The 25,977-nt window shown below is 55.0% G+C and overlaps 2 protein-coding genes across 2 annotated transcripts in view; one reads left to right on the forward strand and one right to left on the reverse strand.

The window, feature by feature from the left end:
* Positions 1 to 1,725: 1,725 nt before the first annotated feature.
* On the forward strand, positions 1,726 to 3,865 carry NPC2 (NPC intracellular cholesterol transporter 2). The gene is made up of 4 exons (XM_068165557.1): positions 1,726 to 1,857; positions 1,961 to 2,068; positions 2,297 to 2,469; positions 3,093 to 3,865. Exons 1-4 carry the CDS (start codon positions 1,773 to 1,775, stop codon positions 3,177 to 3,179), a joined length of 453 nt encoding a protein of 150 aa, XP_068021658.1. The 5' UTR covers positions 1,726 to 1,772; the 3' UTR covers positions 3,180 to 3,865.
* A 643-nt stretch (positions 3,866 to 4,508) lies between these two features.
* LTBP2 (latent transforming growth factor beta binding protein 2) overlaps positions 4,509 to 25,977 on the reverse strand; it is a 77,387-nt gene continuing 55,918 nt past the window's right edge. The window contains exons 10-35 of the mRNA XM_068165556.1: positions 25,411 to 25,533; positions 24,779 to 24,943; positions 23,715 to 23,945; positions 23,127 to 23,149; positions 22,161 to 22,200; positions 21,700 to 21,792; positions 20,525 to 20,650; positions 20,227 to 20,355; positions 19,752 to 19,871; positions 18,686 to 18,805; positions 18,356 to 18,478; positions 18,041 to 18,166; positions 15,525 to 15,647; positions 15,086 to 15,211; positions 14,866 to 14,988; positions 14,520 to 14,651; positions 13,225 to 13,350; positions 12,329 to 12,472; positions 11,925 to 12,116; positions 11,712 to 11,792; positions 10,980 to 11,108; positions 10,592 to 10,732; positions 10,237 to 10,404; positions 9,491 to 9,754; positions 9,129 to 9,278; positions 4,509 to 5,426 (exon numbers count right to left, since the gene is read on the reverse strand). Of these exons, the coding sequence (XP_068021657.1) occupies positions 5,260 to 5,426; positions 9,129 to 9,278; positions 9,491 to 9,754; positions 10,237 to 10,404; positions 10,592 to 10,732; positions 10,980 to 11,108; positions 11,712 to 11,792; positions 11,925 to 12,116; positions 12,329 to 12,472; positions 13,225 to 13,350; positions 14,520 to 14,651; positions 14,866 to 14,988; positions 15,086 to 15,211; positions 15,525 to 15,647; positions 18,041 to 18,166; positions 18,356 to 18,478; positions 18,686 to 18,805; positions 19,752 to 19,871; positions 20,227 to 20,355; positions 20,525 to 20,650; positions 21,700 to 21,792; positions 22,161 to 22,200; positions 23,127 to 23,149; positions 23,715 to 23,945; positions 24,779 to 24,943; positions 25,411 to 25,533 (3,485 nt within the window). The 3' untranslated portion in view covers positions 4,509 to 5,259. The remainder of the gene's footprint in view (positions 5,427 to 9,128; positions 9,279 to 9,490; positions 9,755 to 10,236; positions 10,405 to 10,591; positions 10,733 to 10,979; positions 11,109 to 11,711; positions 11,793 to 11,924; positions 12,117 to 12,328; positions 12,473 to 13,224; positions 13,351 to 14,519; positions 14,652 to 14,865; positions 14,989 to 15,085; positions 15,212 to 15,524; positions 15,648 to 18,040; positions 18,167 to 18,355; positions 18,479 to 18,685; positions 18,806 to 19,751; positions 19,872 to 20,226; positions 20,356 to 20,524; positions 20,651 to 21,699; positions 21,793 to 22,160; positions 22,201 to 23,126; positions 23,150 to 23,714; positions 23,946 to 24,778; positions 24,944 to 25,410; positions 25,534 to 25,977) is intronic.

Below are 25,977 nucleotides of genomic sequence, written 5' to 3' on the forward strand. Positions count from 1 at the left end.
AAAACCAGCATGATGGTAATGTGTGATACCAGCTAAAAACCTTGGGCAGAAGGTTTCTGCTTCTTTCTTGTGTAAAAGCCTTGGCTGTAGTTTACAAACTTATACTTAACAGGCTTTTTATTAATCTAGTTCCTGGGAAGAACAGACGTATTTGTTTTCTTTATAGAGTCAATGAGTTTTAGTTCAAAGCCTACGTGCAGAGTTGTCTCTCTGTAGTCACTGCCACTGCAAAAGCATCTGCAAAGCAAATACATCTGGTGAGCTGTCTCACAGGGAGGCATCTTGATTGAATGCATTGTGGGATTTGCTCCCAAGCATGACACTGCTTATCCCGTGAATGCATGATGGTAGTTTATGGTGTTGCTTTGACCCCACAGCACTCCTGCTTCCTGCTCTCAGACAGGAGGCCTTGTTTATCATCTGTAAGACTCAAAGGATGAGGAGAAGCCTTTCCAATGGCACAAGCTCCCATATGCAAGGAAGAGGCTTTATCTGGGGCAGTTATGAAATATGCTAGTTAGGCTTAAAATATACAGCTTAGTCTCAGCAGGGTCTTTTTGTTTGGTTTGGTTTTATATGGCTGCTGTAAGCACCCTGTTCTGCTTGCTTGAGGCCTCTGAAAATCTAATGCTTATGAAGACTCTTAAAAGAAAAATTAATAAATAGGCCCCACTGTTTTTTTTTTCTGAAGGAAGGAATCTGGCTTCTTCTAAAGAGCTAAGAACTGCTCAGCAGAGATGCGTGAGAGGAAGTCCTGTTCAGCCCTGCTAACACATCTGAGGTGTGATATCCTTTGTGGAGAGCTGGAGCAACACATGGGAGGTTCACCTCCAAGTCACTTGGCAGTGCAGCTGAGGCTGAGTAGGCAGACACCTTACTGGGACAGAGGTCTCAAGGGGGGAAGCTGCATCAGCTCTGCTGCCTGCCCACTGAGTCAGCACTCTCGTGCCTTTCTCTGTCGTGTTTCTGACTGGCCCCAGTATGGGTAACAATTGCTGCCATGTGACATTGGTGAAAAGCTGCAAACTTCAGCTTGGGCCAAATGCTTCCCTCAACTTCTTCACTGTTCTGTGGTTTGTCTCAGTATCCATTGGACAAAGCTGGGAGTCTCTGGTGTTTCCCAAGTGTGAGAAGTGGGACTAACTGGTATGTGCTCTGTGAAAAGTAGGAACCACACCAGTTAATTAGTAGCTGGAACTCGAGTTACACAGACAATTTTCGACATGCAGAACACGAGTTAGGCAATAAGAAAGGAGTAAGGTCACAAGCTGCTCTACTACGCCAGTTTCTCGATTTTTATGTTTTCCCCTTTCCAGCAGACGCAGTGAAAGCCCTCCCCAGCCCATCCCACTGGCTGTGCCGTGAGCACGTCCTCCAGCGGCTTCCCTTCGGCGCCAGCACAGCCCAGGAGCAGGGATTTGGGGTGCCCGTCTGCCCGTCCCAGCACTGTAGTTTCCAGCACAGGCCCCCGCCGCTGTCCTGCCCGCTTCTGCACCGGAGGGCTCACGGCAGTGTGCGCCCTGCTTCAGGCTGCTGCCCTGCCCTCGACCGCCGCGGCGGCAGAGCGGAGCGAAGCGAGGCGAGGCTCAGGGCGCTCCGGGCTGTGCGCTGTGCCCGCCCAGGCCGGCGCCCGGGGCCGCCCCCGGCCGAGCCCCCGCCCCTGGCCCGGCCCCGAGGCGGGGCGCGCCCCAGCTGACCGGTGGGCGGGGTGGCCTCGCTCATGTGACGCCGCCGGAGTCGCTGCCGCCGCTGTTTTCGGTTCTGCTGCCGTCATGGTGCCGTCTCCGCTCACCCTGCTCCTGGTGCTGGGCGCCGCCGTTACTGCCCTGGCCGAGCCCCTCCGCTTCGTCGACTGCGGTGAGTAGCACTGGCCTGCGCCTGGCCGGCCCCGGGGCGGCGGGTAGCGGAGGGGTCGGCAGGCAGGCGGAGAAGGCCCGCTAAGCTCGGTTCTTCCTTCCAGGTTCCATCGACGGCAGCATTAAAGAGGTGAACGTGAGCCCCTGCCCCACGCAGCCCTGCCTGCTTCACAAGGGGACCACCTACAGCATCAATGTCACCTTCGCCAGCAGTAAGCATCGCTTCCCGGTTGGACTGCCAGTGGGGGAAAAGGAGCCTGTCTGCGAGCCGCGGACAGGAGTGGGGAAAAGTGGCTGGAGCGGGCTCTGGGTGGAAAGAAGTGGCAGGGGAGGAAGAGTGGCCTTTAGTCGTGTTCTTGCAACCTCTGGGATTGGTAGAAGGGAGGTCGTAAGGCTAAAACGTGTTCTGCGTGCTGCACTTGCTTATCCGTGTCCTGCAGAGATCGAGAGCCAGGGAAGCAAAGCGAGGGTGTATGGTGAGATGCTGCACGTGGATGTGCCCTTTCCCATTCCTGAACCTGATGGATGCAAGTCCGGGATCCAGTGCCCCATTCAGAAGGGCCATTTCTACAGCTACCTGAATAAACTCCCTGTGAAGAGCGAGTATCCCAGTGTAAGTAAGCTGGCAGCTCGTCTGCTCCTTGGAGCTACTGCCCTTCCTGGGAAAGTTCCACCACCTGCCTTTAAGGAAGGTCACTTTGTCCTGTAGTGGTGGGGAAGACATTAGAAGAGTCCTCAGACTATCTGGTTGCACTTCTGCCATGAGCATTTCAAGTTCCCACTTTGGGACAGACCCCGCAGAGGAAGCAAGCTGGCTCTGGCTGCCAAGAAGTAGTTTCACCTGTTCAAGTATTCTTCCATTACTGTGCCTCCTTGAAGAGCCTGCTGCATTCACCCATATGCTCCCAAACTGGGGGTGCTCAGCTCCAGGGTGCAGTTAGCTGGGAGGCTGCAGGGTGTTTCCTCTCTCTGCTTATTTGGAGAATGGGTATTTGAGTGCAGTGTGTAGAGTCTCCTGTGTCACACATCTGAACCATCCACCCATGGAAGGTACTCCTGGATTCACTGCATGAGTGTGGTCCACCTCCTGTGTGGTGGCAATGCCCAGCTCTGTTCTCTTTGCACAGAGCTCCTGGGACCTCGTCACTCCACACAAGTGATAACTGCCCCTCCTGTGTCCTTGCCTTAAGGTTTCCTGGAGACTCTCAATTGACTCTGCTCTTTTGTCTCTTTCAGATTAAACTGATTGTGAAGTGGGAGCTTGTGGATGACCAAGACCAGATGCTATTCTGCTGGAAAATACCAGTGCAGATCACCAGCTGAGGAGGCCTGCTGTTAGCAGGGCTCAGGGAGGGGAAAACCAGAAGACAACATAGGCCAAACTTTTTTTATATGATAAGCATTTCTTACTGTTTCCTTCAGAGCTCTCCAGCCTGAGCAGCCAGCACTGTGTTCCTACAAGGTCAGCCAGGGGCAGAGGGGCTCTTACCTTTTCAGAATCCCCTGGGCTATTCTCCCAGCAGCTCAACATGGAGCAGTGTCTGCTGCAGGACTGACTGAGGATCATCCTCTAGCCGCTCTGTGAAGCTGCTGTAGCTATTTGAAATGGAGTTGTCTGTCCTCATAAAGGAATTTCCGTGGTGCACCTGGCTGCTGTCTGAGCTGCTACCTTGTAACCCTTCAGTGCCTTTTCTAGATCGCTGACTGTCCACCCTTCTGCTCTGTCGCAACTGGGATGTCCCTGGCACCTGTGTTCACCATTTGTGCAGCTGAAGCAGAGGAGGCTTTCCCTGAGTTGGCAGCCTGCTCTGCCCTGGGCCCCTGCTCGAGCCAGCAGGGCTGCAGCTGGGAAAATGTCTTTTTGTGGATGCAAAGCCAAAGAACGTTCAACATTTCTGCAGGGATGATTCTTTCTCTAACCAATGGTTTGCACTACTACCAAATGGGAGCTGCTGGGAGCTCCTAAACCTCTTTTTATATCTTTCCTTTTAATAAAGGCTAGAAAAGAATTCTGCTTGTCTTGTCTTCTGTGAGTGGATAGAAGCAGGAGGAAGAGCAGGGCTGCCAGGCATCTTCCAGTTGGTGTTGGGCTGCTCTTGCTTCTCAGACGATGGTGGGGATGGAGGTGGTGTGCTGCCTTGAGCCTGGGTGACCTGCAAGCAGCCAGGCTGTCCAGCTGGCTATGTCTGACTCTGCTCCTGTGCTGGCCTGAAATTGTGCAAAGGCTACCTAAGGAGGGGGTAGTGGTGTAGAACGTGGCCTTGCTTGCTGCAGCCTTTTTTTGTAAGGCCTTCTCAGTGAGGGCTTTGGGGCTGGAAAAGCAGCTCCTGGGCCTGCCCCAGGGGGTTTGCCAGCTGCAGAAATCTACACCCCCTCACACTTAAAGTGCAGCCCCCTTGTGTGTGAGCAAGGCAACTGCTGTGGGGGGTGAGGGGCTAGAGTTGGTTCCTGCAGCTAGTACTGGCCTGGGGAGATAAGCAAGTATTTGGCCCAAAAGGATCTCTGCTCAGAAGCAGGAGGTTGGGTGCCAGTGTGAGAGGACTAAGAATTGGCTTATGAGAGTGAGGGGGGACCTCACCACGTTTGACCCACAGGGAGTATGTGGGTCTGGTACCCCTTGGCAGAGGCAAGACAAGCACTGTTCTGAGCAGCCCCAGTGTCTTGAGCCACATGGGCCCAAAATAAATGTTTTATTTAACAACATGAGAGAAGTCTCCAGTAGACTTGGTTTAAAAAAAAACAACAACACAACAAAAAAACAAACATCTCCAGAAACTTTACAGAGAGGAAGCTGGACTTATTCCCCCTTCCCCCTGCCCAGCCAGCATGGGGCACAAAGGCAAGTGTGGCTAAGAGAGGCACCTGGGCTGGCAGCAGGGAGAGCTGGCCCTGGGGCCTCTCCCCCATGCCCCAAGGTTAGGCAGCAGCTTTAGAAAGCTGGGGCTGACCCCTTCCTCAAAGTCCTGGCCTGGGGGCTGGATGCTTCATGAGGAGTGGAGCCAGCACCCACAGTGTGGGTGAGGCTTGTCACTAGGTCAGTGCAGCAGTGGTGGGGAGAGGAAGCCCCTTCCTTGGCAGAGCCAGGGGGGAGGCTGGGGCTGTGTGGCAAGGGAAGGCATCCCGTGAGCCTCTACAGCATGGGGCGATGTGATGGACACCGGAGGCCAGAGTGGGCTCTGCTGTGGTAGGAGCAGGGGCTGGCAGGGCAGAGGGAGATGCAGAGGCTGGGAGCTCAGCCCTGGACTGTAGAGAGAAGTGGCGGGGATGTTGCGCGCTTCGGAGGGGAAGAGCAAAGAGCCTCGAAGCACCCGCAGCCCCGAGGGCCTTTCTTTGTGCTCCCAGGTCCTGGGTGCCAGAGTCATGTGGCTGGAGGGGAGCATCCCTCACCCTTGCTCCCATAGAGCTATGCTGCTGCTGGGCTCTGGGCTGTCTGGGGCACACACTGGTGGGGCTGGGCCAGGGCCACGTAGCCCGGCAAGCAGTGGCAGCGGTAGGAGCCCTCTGTGTTCTCACAGGTGGCACCCCGGCACAGGGGCTCAGGGCTGCCCACCTCCTCACACTCGTTGATGTCTGCAAGGAGAAGGACAGAGGTGAGTTAACAGCACAGCAAGCAGTTACAACCCACAGCCAACATCTCCTGCCACCTCCCCAGCCTCTTCTACCGGTGCCCCATGCACTCCCCCAGCACCTCCAGCATGCCCACCATCACCCCACCAACCTCCCATACCCCTCAGCACACCCACAGAGGTGCCTCAGTCCCAAGAGTGACATCCCCAGCATCTGGCATGCCCTAGCACACGAGGGAGTCCCTCCACTCCAGCATGCACACTAGGTAAGGTCCTCCTTCATGCTCTGCAGCTGGTGATGCCCCTGAGTTAGCAACTTCTTGCTAGTAAGCTGTGGTAGCATAAGATCTGGGAGAAAGGCTGCCTCCCGCCTTGGAAAATGCCCTTTCCTGATCTGACAAGGCCAAGGAGGCAGATGATGGTGGCCCTGAGAGGATAGTTATCACCTCCAGGACCAGAACACAGAGGGACATCACATTGTGCAAACAAGGGCTTGTTTTATTAACCTGCAAACTGTGCCAAAGGGCTCACTTGGCTGGCTTGCTGCTGGGCTAGAGCTTAACGTGCAAGCCCCACTGCAGCTGCCTCACTGCAGTGAGTCTGCTCTGCTAAAGGCACTTCCCTGAACGTCCTGCTGGAGCTGCTCAAATGTGTGGTGGGGCCACCAGCTGGGCAGAGCAGCTCGGTGCACCCCAGAGCCCTTGTCTGCACCCACAGTAACTCCACAGTCCAAATCCTCACCTGACAAGGCAGGTCCAAGCCCTATGACCCCAAACTCCTGCCTCACTCCTCACTGCAGATCAGCAGGGAGTGGGAAGCAGCTGATATGTTCAGTCGGCCACCCAAACGAGAATGAAGTCCCCCACAGTGATTGACAGACCCCAGGACTGAGAAGCTCCACCACCTCAGGGACCTGGAGTTATGCTTAACATAGAAGCAGTAGGCCATCTGGCAAAGAAAGGTAAGTGCAACCCCAGGGAAGGAAGCTGAAAGGAAAATCTCCAAGTGCAGTGGAGCAAAGCACAGCAGCCACAGAAGGAAGAAGGAATGAGTTGATAGAACCTGAGGAACAACAGTCTTCCTCATAGACAGCCAAAGCAATACCTGAATGGGCACTGCAGACTTGGGCCAAACCTCAGGACCAGAGCATTGCTATCAACAGGACAAGCTTGTTCAGAAACCCAAGGAAGAGACATTAGGCTGCACATCAAGGGAGATGTACTCTGCAATGTGGGAAGCAGGGGGAGGCAGACTTGCTGGAGGTTTCAGAGAAAGGTAGAAGCAGAAAGAACAGGCAGGCTGATCTGGCTGTGGACCACCAAATCAAGGGAAGTAAACCAAGGCTACATTAGTCCAGAGGCAGCCAGAAGCAGTGGAGTAGTGCTAACCATATGCATCTAGCCCTAGAGCCTGCCTGCTCAGACAGGGGTGCTGGAGCGAGCACAGAGGAGGGCAATGAAGCTGGTGAAGGGCCTGGAGAATAAATCCTGTGAGGAGTGACTGAGGGAGCTGGGGCTGTTTAGTTTGGAAAAGAGGCTGAGGGGAGACCTCATTGCTCTCTACAACTACCTGAAAGGATGTTGTAGAGAGGCTGGTGCTGGTCTCTTCTCACAGGTAATTAGTGATAGAACAAGAGGGAATGGCCTCAAGGTATCACTGGGTAGGTTTAGGCTGGGCATTGGGAAAAAACCCAGCAAGAGTGGTCAGGCATTGGAATGTGCTGCCCAGGGAGGTGGCTGAGTCACCAGCCCTGGATGTGTTTAAAGGTGGTTTGGATGTGGTGCTTGGGGATATGGTTTAGGGGTGAACTTTGTAAGTAGGGTTATTGGTTGGACTTGTTCATCCTGAGGATCTTTTCCAGCCTGAATGTTTCTGTGATTCTGTGATTCCAGGTGTGGGACAGTGAGCCTGACCTGCGGGGTAAAGGCAAGATATCCTCAACTATCCTCAACCGGGGAGTCCTCTAAAGGTCTAGTCAGCAAGGCAAAAACACAGGGGTGACTAACCACCATGTGGAACTGAAGAGAAAAAATTCAAGACCAGCTCCAGTGTAAAATGAGTGCTAGTTAGGACAGGAACGGCAATAAGCAAAGGCTCCATAAATATGTTAGCAGGAAACAATGGGGAATGTCAGCCTGGTCCTTATCTGTAGGGGAAACAAAAGGCAGCCAAGTTGGCTGCAGCAGCTAATGCAGGCTTTGTTCCAGCCATCACAAAAATGCTTGTGGTGGCCAGACAGGGTACAGACAATATTTGAAATGTTTAAACGAGGGTGCAGGAGAACAGGGAGGGAAGGGCTGTGATGGAGAGCTGCAGCAATCAGATAGATAAAAGTATTTACACCCACATTGCTAGAGGCTTGCTGCAACTCATCTTCACATGCTAATGTTTCTGCAGTCCCTGGAAGGTTGGCAATTGTCTCTGAGATGGAGGACAAAGGAGTTCTCAGAGACTCACTGAAAGGTAAATCTGGTACCTTCAAAACCAGGGACTGGAGAGTCCAGAATTACAAACTGCTCACCCCCCATTCCCTTAAACAGACTAGGTTTGTACTGATTAGGTCATAAACCCTCCAAAGGATATCAGGGTCATTACTTAGCTGGTGCAGATCTGTTAAGGCCTGATTATGTTAAGCCAATCTGGTTCCCTTTGCTGACCTGATAAGTGGTCTGTCAGATAACAGAGAAGGGTGGATATGATGTGCCTTGACCGTGGTGAGGATTTCAACATGTTCTCACATGACATACTCAAACAAACTGAGAAAATATGGTCTAGATGAAACTGTGGCAATTGCACAATGAGCTATAAAGCTGCACTCCAAAGATAATTAGCAATACCTGCCTGTTACAGTAAAAGCCATTTAAAACATAGCCTGCAGGGGTCTGTCCTGACCCATTCTCCACTCAAATGTTGTCATTGAGGTGGATGAAGGAATAATCCCCACACTTATAAAATGCAGGGTTCAGACTCGTTCTGATCAAGCAGAGAAGCTGTCCAAAATCAACCAGATAAATTCACCAGAGGCAAATGCAAATGCACTGTGGCCAAGACAAGAGAAACAGTGCACAAATACAGAAGGGGAAGTAATAGCTCAGGCAGCTGTTCTGTCCAGCAGCAGCTGGGGAGGCAGAGACTATGAAGAATCTGCATGATTCTGTCGTGCAATAAGGAATCTATGAGCTGCCATAAGTGCTGTGCCTAAGGGAAAAAAGGGTCTTCGTCTGTCCTGCTGAGTGCCCAGGGTCTCAGCTGGCCTGCGGAGCTGCACTGTGAAAACGATGAAGACGTGGCATAGGGATGTAGAGGAAATGCAGAGGGAAGCTTTAGAGATTGTGGCAGGGTGGAAAATGAGGAATCTCACCTGGGCAGTGGTGAGTGCAGAGGAATTTAATCAGAGATAGAGTAACCCTGGCCGGTGATGTGCCAGAACGTTATGCTAAGACAGGAGCAATCAGCTGCTCCCTGCGATACACTGAGGTGCCCTGATCTAGCTGCAAGCAGAAAGCGTCTGGCTGAACCTCCAGGAAGGCCCTCCCAGCCCCGAGGGAAGGAAGCGCCCGTAAGAGCGGGGACTCCTCCCGCAGCTGTCCCGGCCAGCACCGCCAGAGAGCGGCAGCCGCCAAGGGACGGACGCGGGGCCCAGGCTGCCTGCGCGCCCCGGCCACGGCCCCGCGGCTGGCCCCGGCCGGCGCCGGCCGCCACTCACCCACGCAGGCCATGCGGGTCATGTCCAGCTGGAAGCCGTCGAAGCAGTCACAGGTGTAGCCCTCCCGGACGCGGACACAGCGCCCGTTCTCACAGCCGTTGAGGATCCCGCACTCCTCGGCCTGCAGCCCCTCAAAGCCCTCGTAGAGCCCTGGAGGGTGGCAAGGTGGTGTCAGAGCCGGGCGAGGCTCCACCCAGCTGCGGGGGGATCGCCGCGGGGTGATGGTGCTGGTGTGGCCAGGACTGGCTCAGGGCAGCCCCGCGCAGGGCTTGCTCCAAGCCTGGAGTGCTCTGGCTGGGATGGGACTTCCCATGGACGCAGGCGGGGTGGGAAGGCACCTCGCTGTGTCTCCCGGTACTCACCATGTCGGCTGGGCAGGTAGCGGGGCACAGACCGCCCTGGGCCGTGATGGACAGGGCTGCCTCGAAACTCGCTGTTGTGCTCCCTCCGGGGAAAACCAGCATCGGGGTTTCCATACTCAGACTCCAGGTAGTTGTAGTAGGGGCTGGGAAAGCCATAGTGTGGGTCTTCCAGGCCCGGTGCATACTCATACCTAGGTCTTTCTTGGAGCTCAGCCCCTCTCTCACTGTCTTCACTGGCCCCATTACAGAGGAAAGCAAAATCAGCTGAAAGTGGTAAGAGAAAAGGAAGGCTCAGCAGCTATGGCTGGAGAGGGCGCATCCACACCAGGCTAGCAGAGCCAGGCCTGTGTTCATTGAGCTCCAAAGCTCCAGCTCTGTAGTTTGCTGATGGGACCCTGTCTTCCAGAAGACTTGCTCCTATCCGTGCCCAGCAGGTCCTTAAGCAGCAAGAATCACAGTTCCCAGTGTGCTCCCATCCCAGACTGCAAACACCTCAACTCTCATAAGCTAAGCAGGAGCAGCAGGATGCACTGAGCAACTCTTCCCTCAAACATCTGGGATTCATTGCAAGCCAATTTCAGGTACATTCTATCCACTGGTGTAGCTCATCCCTGGAGAAGTGGGGAGTTCACCCAGTGCTTGGGCTGGCTTTAGAATGCAGACATCAAGAGAAGCCCTCACTGCAGTCATATGCAGCTGACCCTACACAACATCAGCAGCAGCAGCCCAGCCCCATTCCCGCTCACCAGAGGACCTGTGAGGGCAGAGTGCACAGCTCTGGCCCCAGGCTTCACCAAGCCGGCAGCAGCACTCGGTGTATGTGGTCTGCTCGCCATGCAGCAGATCCTGGCAGATGTAGTCAGCAACAGACTGCCAGCAGACATCCAGGTGGATTTCATACTCCTCCAAGGCATCTGTGAGTGACACAAGCAACAGATGCTGTGAAAATTATCCAAAGAATGCCACCCCACCATGCTCTGAAAGGGACTACCATGTGCCCCAGCTCCTGACCCCCAGCCCCACATTGTTCCATCCAAGGGGACCCAGATACAGGGTGGATTCTGGGGGTGAAGGTGTGCTGCACTGGGGGCTTGGGCTCACCTGCCCTGCTGGAGAGATTCACACACTGGTTGCCGGTGGCATCCAGCACGAGAGGGAGGCTGCAGAAGCAGTGGTAGGAGCCATCTGTGTTCAGACACTCGCCGTTGATGCAGTACACTTCATTCTGACACTCATCCTGGTCTATGCATGCACAAGGACACAGCAACATTTCAGGTCAGCAGATATGGGCAATATGACCCTTTTGCTGCCCAGATGGGGACCTCAGGGGCTCCTGCCACCTCTGCTTTCATTCCCCAGAAAGGTCGCAGGAAGCCTGTTGCCTAGACCTAGCCCTGTAGCATGGACAGCAGGGACAACTCTGGGTGCAGCAGCACAGCTGTCTCTCTGCGGGCAGGGGTGTACCTGCTGCTCTTTGAAGCCATCTTACCAACACACTCAAGCCTGCTGGAGTCATAGTAGTAGCCTGTACGACAGAAGCATTTGTAGCCTGGCACTGTGTTCATGCACTGTCCGTTGCGGCAGAACTCGGAGCCAAATACCTCACACTCGTCCATGTCTGAGAGAGGGATGGAGGAAGGAGAGAGCATCTCAGGGAGCTTAGCCATGAAAACATCGTGGGCGGGTGCGGTACCCTGCAGAGAGCTGGCATGGCACCTTGGTCTGGACCACTGGCATGTACCTGAGTCAGCCCCTTCTATCTCCCACCACCCCACACCTAGAAGCAGAGGGAAGCACACATAGGCAGAGCAGGAGAAGGGATGACAGGGAACAAGACATAGGAAATTCATGTGTGTTTCTGGAAGGTCAAGAACACAACCCCCTGCAGATCAAGTGCCAAAGACTAAGTCAGCTGGCCACTGGGAGATCTGATCAGTGACTGGAAGGGTTGTGTCTTACCGGATCCCACCCCTAGTTTGAAACGTGCATGGGAGATTTGCACCAAGAAAGAACCACTGCCAGCATTAATGAAGGAGTGGAGGAAGGGGCACTTCCAGCTAGGTGATACTGGCAATCTGAGATTTCTTTGGATGGAGGAAAGCAGCAGCAGGATGTTAACATCCCCCACCACAGTTCCACAGAGATAGTTCTATAGATCCATCTCCATGCACAGTGCCCTCCCTCTTCCCCTGAGAGAAATAAGGGAAAATGCTACTAGTACCTGTGAAAGAGACTTTTCCTGAGAGCAGGTCTTCCTGGGGAATGTAGCCCTTCCCGAGAGGGCAGATCTCTTGGTATTCCACTGGCCAATGTGAAGAATGCCAGGAGGAAGATGCCAGTGCATGATGGGAAGAAGAGGAATAGCTCATTAGTGCAATGAAGGTGGAGTGGCAGGCAGAGCACACTTGCCTGGTGTGGTGGACCAGAGTCCTACCTGTGCCTGGGATGGGGCAGGGGTAGGTCTCACAGTTGTCACCCCAGGCTGCCCCCACAGTACAGCAGCACTCCTCCCTGGTGATGTTCTTGGCCAGGACGCTGTCACACAGGCGAACGTCGCTGATGTGGTAGTAGCACTGCTTGCGCTCTGCGCTGTCAGAGAGGTGAGCTCTGTGTGTCTCAGGGCCCTCTAGAAGACAGCAGAGCAGGGACGGGATGGGGTCCTTGGCACCCCACACCTAGAAGGGCACCCCATCACCAGCAGCACGGCCTTCCCAGGTCCCTGCTGTCAGGCTCCTCAGCTCTCCCCAGACGAAAGCTCGCCTGTGCCCCTGTGGGTTTGTAGAGCCTTGGCAGCCCCTCTAGCTGCTCTCCATGCTCCTGTTGTAGCTGCCTACTCACCCATGGCTGCTCGGGGCTGGCACCGCCCTGCCTCTGTGTCATACTCCTCTTGGTCACTGGGGCAGAGGCACAGGAAGGATCCCTCCACGTTCTCACAAAGCGCGGTCCCGCACACGGCAACCATCATTTCGCACTCATTCACATCTGCAAAGCAAGGGGCAGCAGTAGGCAGTGGGTGCCCTGCCTCTGCACAGGTCTGCTGCATGGAGTCACCCTTCAGCAGGGATATGGAAGGCACTAGGGACAAGCTGAGAGCTGTTCACACCATGACTCAACAGAAGTCTGGCAAGAACTTCCTGCCCTGCTCTCAGTGGATTCAAGGAGCCTGAATTCCAGCTTGCAGTGTCACAGAGGCACAGGATGATCCAGGTTTGAGGGGACCACTGGAAGTCTCTTGTCCAACCCTGTGCTTTGAGCAGGGTGAGTTATGAGATCACTCCAGACTGCTCAGGGCTTTGTCTGTTTGGGTCTTTAAAACCTTCAAGGATGGTGACTGCACAACCATCTTGAGTATCTGTTCCACTCTTTGCCTGTCTTCATGGTGAAAACATGAACCTTTCCTGTTCTCTCCTTACCCCTGTTAAGGTACCTCTCCAGCACCATCAGTGCCTCTAACCCTCCAAGCACCTCCTTTCCACCTGCACAGAGGAGGACTTCATGTTCACTGGAAGCTGCTTGCTTTTTCACAAAGCCCTACTCCTTTGCAGTCCCAAGGATGTGCTGTGCTAAGGGAAGGAGGTTTGCCTCCATGTGCTGCCCTGTCCATAGCTGGTATTCTCCATGCAGGGATACTGTCCCTGTCCATGTTCTGGTAGCCATCACACAGCAGGAACAGCAGCCTGACATCCATCAATGGCTGTCCCTCACTGACTGGTGAGTGACCATGGGAGACTCACCAACGCAGAGGTGCCCGGAGGGGGAGCTCTCGTAGCCACGGTCACAGAGGCAGCGGAAGGAACCCTCAGAGTTCTCACAGAAGCCATGGCTCCCACACAGCGTCTCGTTGGCACACTCATCTATGTCTGCAGCAGAGAGTAGAGCAGGAATTGCCCCAGACCCCACCTCTCCCAATGGACTCCCCCTGCCCAGGCCCTTGTGCTCTGACCCCAAGACCTGGGGATGGGGCAGGCATTCCCTTAATGCAAGAGACTGGGTCTGGCCCCACCCACTCCCCTGCTATGAGTACACTTATTAAGAGAAGTTTGCTGCAACGTGCAAAGCTGCATGGATAGAGCAGCAGGAGCAGAGTGGGAATGGGAAATGGACAAGAAGCATGGGAGGTGGCTGGCAGGGAAGAGAAGGATAGCACAGATCCCTGCAGAGTGGCAAAGGAACACAGAACATTATAGGCTCACCCTGGCAGGAAATTCAAGTGTGCAACTCAATTGTGTGGTGCAAGTGCAGGCACACCTAGGATGATATTCTCCTGCCCCCTTTTTCCTTGATGTAGTCCTTCTGCAACTGCTATAGTGACAGGGAATACTCTCTGCCTTGCCCAAGCCCATTGAGGTTGGACAGTCACACCTGGGTCCTCTGTCTGTAGAAGGCAGGTTTACAACCCTGTTGTCTACATCCTGCTCCTCTCCTACTGCTGCACTTGAGTGATTTCCCTGAAGCAGCTAGAGTAGCTGCATGCCCACAGCTCACCTCTCCTAAGGACAGCAACAGCTCCACATTTGAGCCTGAGCCCAGCAGCTGGCAGCAGCCCCTCCTTGCTGAAGCCTACCCTGAGCTGAGGGGAGCCCCAAAAACTGCAGAGGCCCCTTTGCTCTTTCCTCTTTGCTGGATCCTGAACTCCAAGCCCAGATACCCTATCCTAGCACACAGTGGTGTCAGCAGCCTTTCACCTCATCCAGTCGTGCCAGGCAGGCAACAGGCACAGGCAGTAGCCCCAGCAAGCACAGCTTACAAGGGAGCTGCAGTCCAGCCCCAAACCTGGAATGGCTGTAACCTGCCCAGGACTCTCCCCAGGCGGAAAGCAGCACAATGCATGTCTGTTCCAGATGCCAGGAAGAGAGAAGTCTAGACACAAGCAGGCAGCTCAGCCAAGAAAACAAACTCTCAGCATTATCTGCCTCTCCACCAGCTACATACTTCCTCCTCCTTCTCCCCCACAGTCCTGGCAGAGATATCCCACAGCTACTCTGTCCCTGCCAGAAGGAGGGACAGGAACACCCGGGGCTCTACTCACCAATGCAGTCACCCAGGGGGGTCCAGTGGAAGCCAGGCTGGCAGCCCATGATGCAACGGTAAGAGCCCAGGCTGTTCTGGCACCGCCACGTGCCGCAGATGGCATCCCCATATTCTTCACACTCATCCACGTCTGCAGGAAGGAGGGCAAGGGGATGAGGATGGAGAGACAGGGATCCTGCTTGCTATCTGCAGCACACCTGAGGCAAGTTCAGTTGGCCAAAGGCCCTGAGTCATTGCTAGCCTTCCTTACAAGTCACCAGCAGTTTGGGGTGTTGGAAGCAGAGCTGCCCTCCCTCCTGCACTGGTTGTATCCCTCCCCCCAAATCAGGGTGCTGAGCTCTCACCCACGCAGTCATCGGTCTCCTGGGAGTGTTTGAACCCATTTTCACACAGACACCTGTAGGAGCCCTCCGTGTTCAGGCACTGGCCTTGCAGGCACCGGGACTTGTCTGCACATTCATCCACATCTGCAAAATCAGGCCAAAATTGTCAACCTGAATCTCACAGCAGTAAAGGAAGCAGAGAGCAGGACCTGAGGTATGGCCCTGCCACCCTCCCTCTCACCTTGGCAGCTGACTCCTCCAGCTGTGTTTGAGAAGCCAGGAGCACAGATGCAGAAGTAGGATCCATGGCTGTTAAGGCACTCGCCATTGGGGCTGCAGATCTCACTGCTCAGGCATTCATTCACATCTGCAGAGGGAGCAGAGTCATATCCAAGCACCCAGCACTGGGAAACATTCTCTCAGTAAAGCCACATGGATAACCTCTCCCCACTCTCCCACAGGCAACCCTTGCAGGGCTTCTGGCCTCTGGTTTTCTCACCATGGAGGCAGAGATCTTCCCTGCCAATGGTGACCCTGCATTTGGCTACAACCTTATGCATGTGCCACGCATGATGGCATTATCTGCTTGGCACTGGCACTCTCCCTGCTGAGAAAGAAGGGGGGTCCCTAGGCAGGCTGTAGGTCCCAGACCCAGAGGGCTGCAGGGATGGGGTTCATACCTTCACACACGGTACCATTGATGAGCTTGAAGCCAGCCTGGCAGTGGCACTCATAGGATCCCAGGGTGTTCCTGCACTCTCCTCCCAGGCACTGAACAGCAGGGTCCTCACACTCATCTATATCTGCCAAGCAGAAGGGCACAACACAGAGTGTGGCTCTAGCTCTTGCTGCTGCTGGAGAACATCTGCATCCAGAGAAGCTATCACCCAGATGCTGGCCTGCAGTGTGGGTTTGAGCTGCCCTCCCAGACCCTCCTGCCACAGCTAAATGAGGGCAGAGACTCCCTGTTACTGGGGTGTGATGAGACAATCCAGATCCTTCACTCCCCTCCAGCATAGGGACCAGGTTAAAATGGATCTTAGCACCAAGTCAGTAACAGGACCAGAGGCAATGGGCACAAACTGGAACACAGGAGGTCCTGTCTGAACATCAGGAAACATTTTTTTACTGTGAGGGTTACTGACCACTGGCTCAGGCTGTCCAGAGAGGTTGTGGAGTCTCCCTCTTCAGAGATATTCAAATTCCATTTGGACATGGTCCTGGGTAACCAACTCTAGGTGGCCCTGCTTGAGCAGGGGGGTTGGACAACATGACCTCCAGAAGCCCCTTCCAACCTCAGCCATTCTGTGAGCACAGGGATATGGCTAACCCCAGAGTCCAGCCCCAGCAGAGCTCTGCACTGGGTACCACAGCTACTAAGAGGCCAGTGTAGAGCCACAGATGGTGAGAAAACCTTAGGAGCAAACATCAAGAAAGCAACCCAGTACCAGCCATACCTTCTGTAGCTCTGCCTGCCTACCCACCAGTCCTGCCTACAGGCAAAGGTGGCCAGTGACCTACATCAGCTCTTACCCAGCTGGAGAGCTTCCCACAAACCCTCTCTCACCCAGCTCCCCCAGGCATTTACCAGAGCCTGCTAGCACACTGAGCAATTGCAGAGGAGAGAGGGATATGTTCCTCCTAATGTGGCCAGCAGACTGCTGCTGCCTGCAGGCCCATGGGGTAGGGGGAAGCATTGGAGGATGCTGCTAACCAGAAGGATGGGCCAGGATTCCCAGCTGTTTAAGTCTCAAAGGGTTGCAAGCAGCAATATTCTTGAATCTTTCTGCAGATGAACCATGACCTATTTAATTTATCACAGAACTATCATGAAGCCCTTCTCATTTTCCAAATGTGAAATTCAGATCCAGAGACAAGGCCACCAGCCAAGGCAGGGAAGAACGTGCCACCCTGCCATTGGGTCAGTGTGACCCAAACACTATCAAGCCCTGATAAGGCACCCTTGTGATGCAGCTGGGGTGAGGTGTCTTTAAGGGACTCGTGTGGAGTCATGGGAAAAGGGGAGGGCAGATGGAAGGGATGGAGCCTTGGTTCTTACACTACACCCAAAAGCCAAATGGAAAATAAGCTTATGTCACAATGGCTTTCTTAAAACAGAGGAGAACAGAGCGAGGAAATTCTCCCTTTCCTCTCCTATAGGAGGCCTCCATGCAGGGAGTTCTGCTGAGAGTCATTCAAAGGCTAAGGTCTCCTGTTTGCCAGCTGTGTGCAGGTTACAGAGCTCTGCAGTGCTCCAGAGATGAATCCATAGCACATGAACAATCTTTAAACAAGTATCTTTGCCAGCTCTCCCTTCCCTTGCCACAAAAAGGGAAATTGTATGAAGCCATTTCAAGACCAGGATGTCCTCTGGGGGTAGCCACCAGGGAGGGAGTTTGCCTGCACTGTGGCAGTTGGCTGTAAGGCAGGGACAGAGCGCTGCCACATCTCAGCAATGCAACCATCACAGATTGATGCTGGTGTTAACTCTGCCACACATAACTGGCACAGCACAGCCCTTGAACTAACTTTTTAAACACATCCAAGTTACATTAGGGGCTAGGGAAAGATGATGAAACCTGGGTGCTCACACTATCTCATGGGGCTGTGGACCCAAGGTTCCTCCCTTTGTTGAGTACCTGCATTTGGGATGTGTGCTACCAGGCACAAAGTTCAGAACTGAACCACACATAACTCCTCTCTGCCAAAGTTTCCAGGCCTCCTGTGGTCCTCTGGCCTTTGTCAGCACCTCCCAAGTCATCATTAGTCTATGAGTCTTGGAGCACTGGAACAGGCTGCCCACAGAGGTTGTGGAGTCTCCTTCTCTGGAGACTTTCAAAACCCACCTGGATGCATTTCTGTGCTCACTACCCTAGGCAATCCTGCTTTGGCAGGGGGTTGGACCTGATCATCTCTGGAGGTCCCTTCCAACTTCTAATATTCTCTGATTCTGTGATACTGTGAGTCTCAGCAATGAGTCTGTCTTCCCCCCCCCCCCCCCCATAAGATAACATTCCTACTGCCCTAGGTGACATTCACTTGCAGCCCCACCAAGGCCTCTGCTGATCATAGAGCTAAAATCCTGGAGAAGGATCCTGAGGCTAAAGGAGTCCCCAGGCCCCACCAATAACCCAGTGGCAGTGTCTCTTCTCTTACTCCCCCAGCACTTGCTTCTCTGTCCCTGGGAAGGCCATACCTTCACATGTGCTGCCTGCTCTGGAGACGGCGTAGCCGGTGTCACAAGCCATGCAGGAGTAGGAGCCCTCGGTGTTAAGGCAGAGTCCAGAGGGACAGGCAGCCTGGGCTGCACACTCATCGATGTCTGCATGAGCACAGGAGGGAGAGTGGAAAAGATGTGGAGTCACCATGACCGGGGGCAGATGTGTTGATAGAACCAGCCAGCATGGTGGCCAAGACTCAGACAGCGCCAAGCACTCAGAAAAAGCTTAGAGAAACCTCTGGACCGAGTGCATGACACTTGAGAGTGTACAGACCCACGGCTCCCCAGTACCTTGGCAGCTCTTCCCATCAGGTGCCACCTCGTAGCCCCGGTAGCAGGAGCAGCGGAAGGAGCCGTCCAGGTTGATGCACCGGCCGTGAGCACAAGTCCCCTCTGCGAGGCACTCATCCACGTCTGTGTGACACAGCAGAGGGCAACACGGCATGGGAGGCTGCTCAGGGCCTGCTACCCAAGCCACAAGAGTGCTGTGCCCTGGCCACTCGGGCCGCCTGCCCGTGGGAGATGGGTGGTGTTAAGCTCCTCTTCTGTTTGAGGCTTGAAGGGAGCAGTGCTGGGGGAAGGGGGCAAGGGTGCTGCCCAGAGGCGGCCTGAGCTCCTCACCAATACATCTCCCGTTCCTGGGCTGGTAGCCATCCCCACAGCTGACACACTTGTAGGATCCCAGCGTATTGACACAATTCCCACTGCGGCAAGGGCTGGAAACCACACACTCATTGACATCTGCCAAGAAATACACTCCTGTTAGGCTCCCAAAAATGAATGCTGCAGCCTTCTCTTCTACAGGATGTCCCCTTGGGCTGGACTCTCAGAATCCTCCTCTGGGGGACAGCAATGCCTGAGATGAGGTAAGACAAGCTTGCCAGGGCTTGGAAAAGACTTCTTATAGTCTAAATTAGCCCGCAGGATCCTACACCCACACCCAATGGCTGACATAATCCAGCAGTGAAAATCACTACTGCAGGATGTTGCCAAGGCCAGGAATGTGCATGGGCAAAGAAAGGGATCAGAGAACATCTGTGCAGGGCTGCTTCATCAAGGACTTTCATAACGAATATTAGGATACAGCCTCCAGCTCAGGAAGTCCTTAAGGAAAGTGCTTTCTGGAGGCTCTGTGGGGGCAGCAGCATTCTGTGCATGCCCTAAGATTTCCCACAATGCCTCCTAAAATAGCCTTCCACTCTCTGTTGGAGACAAGCTACTGAGAAAGGGGGATCTTTGATCAGGCACACCTTATGTTCACAAGGTGAAATGCTCTGAAGGGCCCGGGTCATGCCATGTGGCTGGGAATGTTGCAGGGACAGGTGGCCTGAGTCTCTGCAGCCTGCTCTCCCTGCAGGCCACTTGCTAGCACGAGGGTCTGGTTACACTAAAGGTGGCATGAAAATGTATGGGTATCTTCTTCTAGAATGGAAAGCTGGCTATGGAGGACATGCCTGGGGAGGTGGCAGAGCACCTTGGGAGAACTCCTCTCTCTCTGCCCAGGAAAGCCTGTCCCTCCTGCAGGCAGAGGAGAGGACAAGCAGCCCCCAGGGTGGGCACAGGGCAGACAAACACAGGGATCCTTTCTCACTTCCAGGAGGAGACATGGAGTAGTGAGGAAAGAAGGTGTTCAGCCCTGCACAGAGTGGGTCAGAGGGGCAGGGCAATAGCAAGTAGCAAGCTTCACCTTCGCACTGTCCTCTGGGACCCATGACAAAGCCCTCCTTGCATTCGCAGCGGTAGGAACCGGGGCTGTTGATGCATCGTTGTCCTCTGCAGGTAGAGGGCTGCTCACATTCATCTCGATCTGGCAGCAGACAGGGAGACAGTCCTGAAGTCTTCCCTCTCTAGTGTGGGCAAGGCTGGTCCCAGAGGACCCATGCTGGGGGGTCTCCTCCATCCCCAATCTGTCCTAGCACCCCCTTGCCATGAAGCGGTGATGAGGGCTGGCACCATATGCCCCTGCCCAGATCATTATGGGCTAGGTCCTGTCCCTGAGCGAGTGGGAGAGGGTGATGGCCATGGATCAGGCTGTCCATGGGCAGGCATGCAGGGAGGGAGGGCGTGCAGGTATGTGTACAGATACATCAAAGTATTTGAGGGCAGGAGACTGGGGTGACTCTAGGGAGGTAGCAGCCCTGTGCCAGGCAAACACTACTTACCCACACAGCTCTGCTTGCCCTCTGAAACAGCCAGGGTGTACCCAGAGTAGCAGAGGCACGAATAGGAGCCCACACTGTTGATGCAGTGACCTTTTCCAGCACAAGGATCTTTCAAGCACTCATCTTCATCTGTGTCCAGGCAAGGAAAGAAGGCAGGCATTCACCACCTGCAGGTGCCTTCTAGCCCCCTGCCAGCCCCACAGTGCAGCAGGTGGGCAGGAGCCCAGCAAAGCTGCCAGAAAACCTTCTCCCAGGAGCCTGAAAGGCCAAGTAGTCTAGAGAGCAGGTGCTAACCTACCGATGCAGCGGTGTTGCCTACTGTCCAATGTGTAGCCAGGGTGGCACACACAGCTGTATCCCTCTGGGGTGAGCACGCAAGCACCAGCTCCACAGGAGAGGGGTGAAGAGGCACAGCTGCTGACCCCTGGCAGGAGAGAACACAGGGTTGGGGGCACCACTGAAAGGGTACAGAGTCTAGTGTCTGCCTTGTGTCTCCAGCACCATGCTGAAGAAGCTGCTTTTTGCCTTCTCAGAGAGTGATGCTGAGCCTGCTCCTCTGCATCTTCAGGCAGCCTGAACTCACAGGGCTATAGGGAGACATGGCAGACCCTGCCACCTCCTCTGGCCTGAGCTCAGCTGGGATGCTGTCCCAAGCCCCTGCACTGCTCATTTGTGCTCCAGCCTCACAGAAGTGTGGTGAGAAAGCCTGCCAGCTTGCAGAAGGGCTGGCATGAGCCAGGGCAGAAGGGCAGCAGAGCCTGGTATCTGTGAGTGGGCTCCTTTTGGGGCGACAGCAGAGTTACCCCCTCCAACACCGCCCTGCTAAGTGGGGTGCAGGCAGCAATGGGAGGGCAAGAGGGCAGCACCCCCCCTCGGCACCGGGCGGGCTGAGGGAGGCCAGCCCAACCCCAAACAAAAGGCTATTGAGGAAAATGCATTCCTCAGCAAGGTGCCCCCGCCAGGCCTGCTCCCCAAGGTGCTCCAGCCCCGCGGCGGAGGGCCGGGGCTGCGCTCCCAGACACTTAAGCAACCCTGGAACAAGAGGGCCCTTGTTTCCGGCGCAGTAAACAAGCCGCCCCGGGAGCCACATGCCTCCCCTTGTGCTGCCCTTCCCGATGAGTCAGCTCCTGCTGCTGGGGGCACAGGGCCAAAGCCACTGCCGTGGCCGCCTCATCGCCCGCGGCCGCCGCGCTGGGCGAGTGAGCGGCAGGCAGGGAGGGAGCCAGGGTGCCGAGCGCGGCTCGGGATCGCTCTCACACGTCCCCAGCGCCGGTCGCGGCAGGTGGGCACCGGGCTGGGACAACGCCTCAAGGTGGCAGGAAAGGGACTCCTGTTTGGGAAGTCAAGGAGGAGGGGGGGCATGTGGCATGCCAAGCAGGCTGGGGAAGGGAGAGAGCCTTTGGGCAGAGCTTAGGGCATAATTTCCCCGTAGTGCCAGGCAAGAGAAGAGGGAAATCCCCGAGAGCAGCACACCTGAGCCCTGCGCCGGCATCTGTGTTGGAGCAGCATCATCCCAGGTGATGACGGAACCAGGATGGGGGGGGGCGTGCCGAGACTCCTCTTCCTCTGATATGGAAGGAGAGATGAGATCCAGTCCCCAGTCCCAGGCAGAGGTGCCTGCCCAAGGTTTACCTGTGCTGGGTGTTCTTGTATCCACAGTCCCAAGAGAGCATATGGAAGGGGCTGCAGGGTGGCACAGACTCCTCCACCTCGTTAGAAACCCACCACCTCCCCACATCCTTACAGCCCCATATCAACCACCCTAGCATGGCAGGAATCCCCTGAGTCCCCTTGCAGCCAGCCCAGCCAGAAGCCCATCCTTCCCAGTACTGGGGGCTACTCTGCAGAGGAGGCAGCTCCTCCCTCTCCTCCCTCCTTGCTTCCCTGTCCTCCTCCCCACGACTGCCCTGCCCTCCTGCCAGCCAGGTGCTTACCTCTGTGTATGGCATGTTCTGCAGTGGCAGCAGCAGCACCCTGAAAGGCAGAAACATAGCATTGCCTCTGTACATGTTCAGGCAGCTGGGATGCAGCACCCCTGAGATATTTTCCCACCTACCCCCTGGCTCCTCTTGTTTCCCAGGGCACTATCCTGGCTGGAGAAGCTGCCATGACTGGGTGCAGCTGGCAGGGCCACTCTGTCCTGAGCACATAATCCTGAGCAAAACATAGCTTCTGGCCATGTCTAGGGGGCTGCCCACATACAGACCACAGCAGCACACTATGGAGGTGAGACCCAAGGGCACTGCTACAGGGCAGACATCTCTGCAAAGTGCCTGGGAAGGGCATCTGGGCACAGTAAATACTGCCACTGTCAACAGCAGTCCTGGAGTGCCAAGGACAGCCACTGCTTCCACCGGTCTCAAGACTGCTGCTCCTGCTTTAGTGGAGCTTCTTCTGCACTCATGCCAGTATGAGGAGACCTTCTGGGCTTGACCATGACACTGGGCTCTGTGAGAAGAGCACTGCCCAAGCTGACTGCAGCAGTTCTTCTTCTCCTGCTGCCCAGCAGCCCTATAGCCAGGCAAGGCTGACAGCAGGGGGTGAGAGCCTACATTTCAGCCAGCTCCAGCCTCCACCTGGGTTGCTACCTCAGCCCTAGCAAACACCAGTTGAAGGTGGCACTGCAACTAGTGCAGCAGAGTTGTTAGCTCCTGTTGGTTTGAGCTAATGGGCTCTCAGCAAGGGATGAGCAGAGGACCTTCAGGCATGGCAACTCAGTCAGTGTGATAGGGTTTGCAGTTTGTACACTGTTCCCTCCAGCAGCAGCTAATTGCTTTCTTTAATGCTCACTCTGACCACATTTCTCTCACCTTCCTGTCACCTATTTTTATGACAACCCCCTTCCTGCTCATCAAGCTACCATGGAAGCACCCAGCTGTAGCAAGACAAACCTTACTCACCTGTGAAGCAGGAGAAACTTCACCTGGAAAGTGAAACAGTGCATGATGAGTAAAGACAAGGAAGGCAGGCAGGCATGCTCCTTAAACCTCTGCTACCCTAGTTTCACCCCACCTCTAAGACGCTGCCACTCGGTCCCTCACAGTCCTTCTCAAGAGCTTGTTCCCAAAGCCAACACATCTGGGCTCCTCTCATGGCACTGTGCAGGCCTCAAGAGCTTCAGCTCCAGCAGGTGCTGGTACAAGGAGTTGCTTCCACTTCCCTCCAGCTGGGCTGGAATGAATGCAGTATCAGGGCTGCTATGCAGACCTGAAGTCCTAGTGGAAGCAACCTGGCCAGCGAGTACCAACCGCCAAGATGCAGTGACAGGAGCCTGAAACATTCAACCTCCTCTCCAAAGCCTTGAAGTTGTGGTGTCTCATGCTCCAGGAATGTTAGCAGAGCTAAAAACCACCTTGCATATTCATACAGATGTAGAAAACCCATATGAGCTAGAAGTCCACCCATGGGGGTGTGGCAGGACCTGGGAATTTGCCCACCCATGCGAGGGGCCCAGGTGGAGCAGCTTTAAACAGTAAATCCCACACTACCCTCTCCTGCTGAGGTGCCAGGATGTGGAAATGCCTCCAGGACGCTCCCACGCAAGCTGTCCTGCAGTTGCTGCCTCCTTGCTGCCCAGTGCAATGTCCAGTTGCTGCTCCCCCCTTGCTCTTCCAATCTGAAGGGCAGCTCTTCTGCCTCTGCCTTCCTCATTGACAAGCGGATATCAGAACTGGAGTAAGTGTAGCCATGTCCTGCTGGGCAAATCTCCTTGAAGGCTTCTGCAAGGGAAAATCAATCCAAGCTTTAGAGGGCAGAGGTTGGAGGGAAGAGCTTGGTGTAGGGATCACCTGACTTAGCACACCCAGGCATGAGGGTGGGACAAGTGGAAGAAAGGAATGAAGATGCAGAGGCATGAATGTGAATGCAGGTGCCAGTTTCTCCCATCCTATCACTTTCTGGAGATGTCTAAGGGTTAAATCCTTACAGAAACACATCTAGGCTGCAGCGGGTGGATGCTTTGAGCAGAAGAAATCTGCTGACAGGGCAGGGTTGGGTTTCTAACAGGCACTGGATGGTACTCCAAGACACCAAAACTAAATCCCTCCCCTGGGATCAGCATTGCTAGGAAGGGATCATGCCAGAGGAAGGTGCAAGCTGAGCAGGAGAGCAGATAAAAGCGAACACCTGGTATCTTGGTACTGAGCACTTTGCACGTCACTCAAGATGCTCTGCACAAACCACCTGATAATTTCTCCCAGTCCTGAGGATGTCAGTGCTTTGCCCACCAGTCTAACTCATGATGAGATATGCTGAACATCCTCATCTGGCTTTCATCCCAGAAGAAGATGCATGTGAGACTAAAGGGCTGTCAAGCAAAGCCAGGCATAGACAGGGCTGTGCCCTCCCTCTGGTACAGTGGTTTCCCATCAAGGATTTCTCTATCTTCCCAGTATTGTCCAGGTCTGCTTCCTAGGCTGCTGTACCCACCTCACAGGCTGGCAATTGCACCACTCAGCTCTGGGTGCTGCAGGCTTCTGCAGGGCAGCAAGTTCAGACAAGCCCAAAGCCCACTCCAGTCAGAGCAGACGAAGCTGAAGCGTGCAGGTCTCACCTGAGCCAGGCACGGGGCACTCCTCACAGTTCTTTCCCCAGCCCTTGCCGACGCGGCTGCAGCAGCAGATCTGCTGGGTGATGTGGTGGGAGAGGGGGAAGGAGCACACCCCCCCAGCTGCCGAGCGGTAACACAGGCCCTGCTCCATCGACACCGCTTTGTCCGCTGAAACACAACGGCAGCACAGCAGGTCAGCGCAGAGCTTGGGCTCTACACTCTCCAAAGAGAGAACGACTGACACTCGCTTTCTCCCCCTTGAGCCTTTCTCTGCCTCCCAGCCTGGCCCAAGGGTTGCCCCGTCCCCTCCCCAGAATGCTGCCAGCCTTGAGCCATTGGGCCATCCATACCCCCCAACCCAATCCAGCTCCCGTGGGAGTTCTCCCAACCCAGGAGGTTGTGTCCTCTGCTGTGGCACTGCAGGCCCCTCCCCTCCAGGCTCCATGGGGGCCAGGAGATGTTCATGGAGAAGAACAATGTATGTAGGGGTATGAGGCATGAGCCACAAGCATAGGACAGTGTTACCCAACTGCACTTGCAAGAGATGACAAGCACACTGCAGCCTCCACTCAGCTGTGGGCTGAGGATCAGGCTCAGGCCCCTTCCCAGCCTGAGGAGTTCCCTGGAACACTTACAGATGCAGTGGCTGCGGGATGGGTCCAGCATGGTGCCAGGCTTGCAGGTGCAGCGGAAGCTGCCACGGGTGTTCACACACTCAGCGTCTTTGCACAAGCCCTGCATTAAACACTCATTGATATCTGTGGACAAGAGAAAGCCTGGTGAGATGTGCAGGAGCTGAGGGTGAACTGAACTACATACCCAGGGCCTCCCATTCAGGTGCTGCACACTGAGGGGTCTCAGCCGGACAGAGTCTGCACCAAGCAGCACAGTGGGGACCTCTGTGGTGACAGCAGTCCCACATCTGTGGCACAGAGCTTGTTTGCTGCAGCTGCAGGGACTGCTCTGCTTCACAGTCCTCATGGAAAACAGATGTGGCCCTTAGAGTGAGCCACTCTGGTAGGGTCACTCTTAAAGCCAACGTGGTTGTGGTCTGCAAGCCTAGACTGGTGAGTCCTGTCCTTTCACTTGATCCCTGGTTCTGCTTTTACAGAGCCATGGTCCACAGAGAATGCTGAGAAACTCAGTGGCAGCACACAGGGAGGGCAGTGAGTGATCCCCTGTAGAGGCAGAGGGATGGTGGG

The sequence above is a fragment of the Melanerpes formicivorus genome, unplaced genomic scaffold (assembly GCF_026170545.1).
Source record: "Melanerpes formicivorus ecotype bairdi unplaced genomic scaffold, bMelFor1.0.p_v2 SCAF_90, whole genome shotgun sequence".
Lineage (NCBI taxonomy): Eukaryota > Metazoa > Chordata > Aves > Piciformes > Picidae > Melanerpes > Melanerpes formicivorus.